Source organism: Octopus bimaculoides, chromosome 20, assembly GCF_001194135.2.
Source record: "Octopus bimaculoides isolate UCB-OBI-ISO-001 chromosome 20, ASM119413v2, whole genome shotgun sequence".
Lineage (NCBI taxonomy): Eukaryota > Metazoa > Mollusca > Cephalopoda > Octopoda > Octopodidae > Octopus > Octopus bimaculoides.
Window position 1 is genome coordinate 44008689 of NC_069000.1, and position 2119 is coordinate 44010807.

A 2119-nucleotide genomic window follows, 5' to 3' on the forward strand; every position below is an offset into this window, starting at 1 on the left:
GAAGGGGAGGGGAGGAAGAGGAGGAGAGGAAGAAGAGGAGAGGAAGAAGAGGAGAGGAAGAAGAGGAGAGGAAGAAGAGGAGAGGAAGGGGAGGAGAGGAAGAGGAGGAGAGGAAGAAGAGGAGAGGAAGAGGAGGAGAGGAAGAGGAGGAGAGGAAGAGGAGGAGAGGAAGGGAGAAGTAGGGGAGAAAGAAGAAGAAGAAGAAGGTAGGAGGATAACGACAACAATAATGATAATGGGAATGATGAGGATGACAAGGAGGATAATGATGGCAAAGGTGATGCTGAGGAGGAGGAGGAGGAGGAGGGAGAGGATGATGTTAAAGATGACAGTGATGATGGTGATGATGATAATGATGACGATCGTGATCCTGATGAATGATAATCAGGATGAGGATGATGATGATGATGATGATGATGATGATGTAGATATACTTAATGCTGTTGTTAATTAAAATGGTTAGGACTGTATCCATCCAATGTTTCCTTGGAAGCCCTTGATGCCATTTGTTACCATCATTGCTGTTGTTGTTGATGTTGTTGTTGATGTTGTTGTTGCTTATGGATACTTTTTACTTAATTTTTAAATTCTATTTTGCTTTATTTACATTTTTTTTTTTCCCTTTAAATCAGGGAATTAAATTTATCAACGAGAAGGGACACTTATACAACATTTTCACTGGGACTTCAGCTGCTGTTCGAGGTAACATCGCTTGATTATTATCGATTATCTTTTTACCCTTCATTTGTTTCAGCCATTGGAGTGTGCCCATGCTGGGGCACCCCCTTGACAGGTTTTAGTTATACAAATCAATCATGGTAATGTAAACAAACCAACACTGGTTGTCAAGGAGTGGGGGGTGGCAAGCAAAGACACAAAGAGACACATGTAGTTGCCTATAGGTGACAGGCTTCCACACAGTTTCTATCTACAAAATTCATTCACGAGACATTGGTCAACCCAGAGCTGTAGAAGACACTTGCCCAAGGTGCCATGAGGTGGGACTGAACCCAGAACCATGCGGGTGCAAAGCAAAATTCTTTAACCACACAACCACACCTATGTCTATATGTATTTTTCAGAAAGTTACAAGGAATGGGGCACCAAAGTGCAGTTATGCCATATATTTTGATGGTAGGATTAATTTTAGTTCACTTTAAGATCATAAGTTTGTATCATAGAAATTAGGGGCCTATTGGTAGTTGTTAGTATCAAAAGGGTTAACCTTTTGTAACCATATTTCTATTACTTCATTTCAATAAATTTTGAAAATAATGAATTTAGAAAAATTATTTTACTGTTACTAAGCTGCAGTTTAGAACATAGATTAACATGAAATTTTACTTATTAATAAGAAATTTTTGTAATAGGACCGAGGGCTGTGTCAGAGATGAGTTGGTATAAAAAGAGTTGTTACATCCTTCTCCAAACAAATGCGAAAGTAAAAATCCCTCAGAAGCCATAAAGTAGTTATTTATGTTTCCTCGTGACATTAAGGTCAGCAGAAGCTTAGTTCCTGAAGCATTGATCCCAAACAAATGTGATTCCTGATTTCCTGGAAGCTCTAAGATCCGATTTAGTCCACATTGATAGGATTTTCAGCTTGATAAACATCAGTTCCAAATTGCCGGTGATAAAATTTATTTTATAGTAGGATTTTGTGAAGTTTGTTGTTGTTGTTGTTGTTGTACTTTGTTTTGTCTTTTTTTAGTTAATCTAATATTTTGTTTACTTTTTTTATTATTTTCTTTTATTGATTCTATGTAAGGTAGTTTGGTACTTATCTGCTTCCATGCCATTATTCTTTTACCAGAGATCAAACACACACACACACACACACAGACATACAAATACAAGTATAGATACTCATATATAGTAACATACACGCACAAACACAGAAATGCGTGTGTGTGTGTGTGTGTGTGTGTGTCCGTGTGTATCATGAACCTCATCATCATCATCATCATCATCATTATTATTTAACGTCCGTCTTCCATGCTGGCATGGGTTGACAGGAGCTGGCAAGCCAGAGAACTGTGCCACACATACATATACACAACACAATTTAAATACATAAACATACACATATATACATAGAAACATATAAAAAAGCACACAA

The 2119-nt window shown here is 37.6% G+C and overlaps 1 protein-coding gene across 1 annotated transcript in view; it reads left to right on the forward strand.

The window, feature by feature from the left end:
• LOC106870046 (low-density lipoprotein receptor-related protein 5) overlaps nucleotides 1-2119 on the forward strand; it is a 31950-nt gene that overhangs the window by 2611 nt on the left and 27220 nt on the right. The window contains exon 4 of the mRNA XM_052974981.1: nucleotides 633-702. Within this exon, the coding sequence (XP_052830941.1) occupies nucleotides 633-702 (70 nt within the window). The remainder of the gene's footprint in view (nucleotides 1-632; nucleotides 703-2119) is intronic.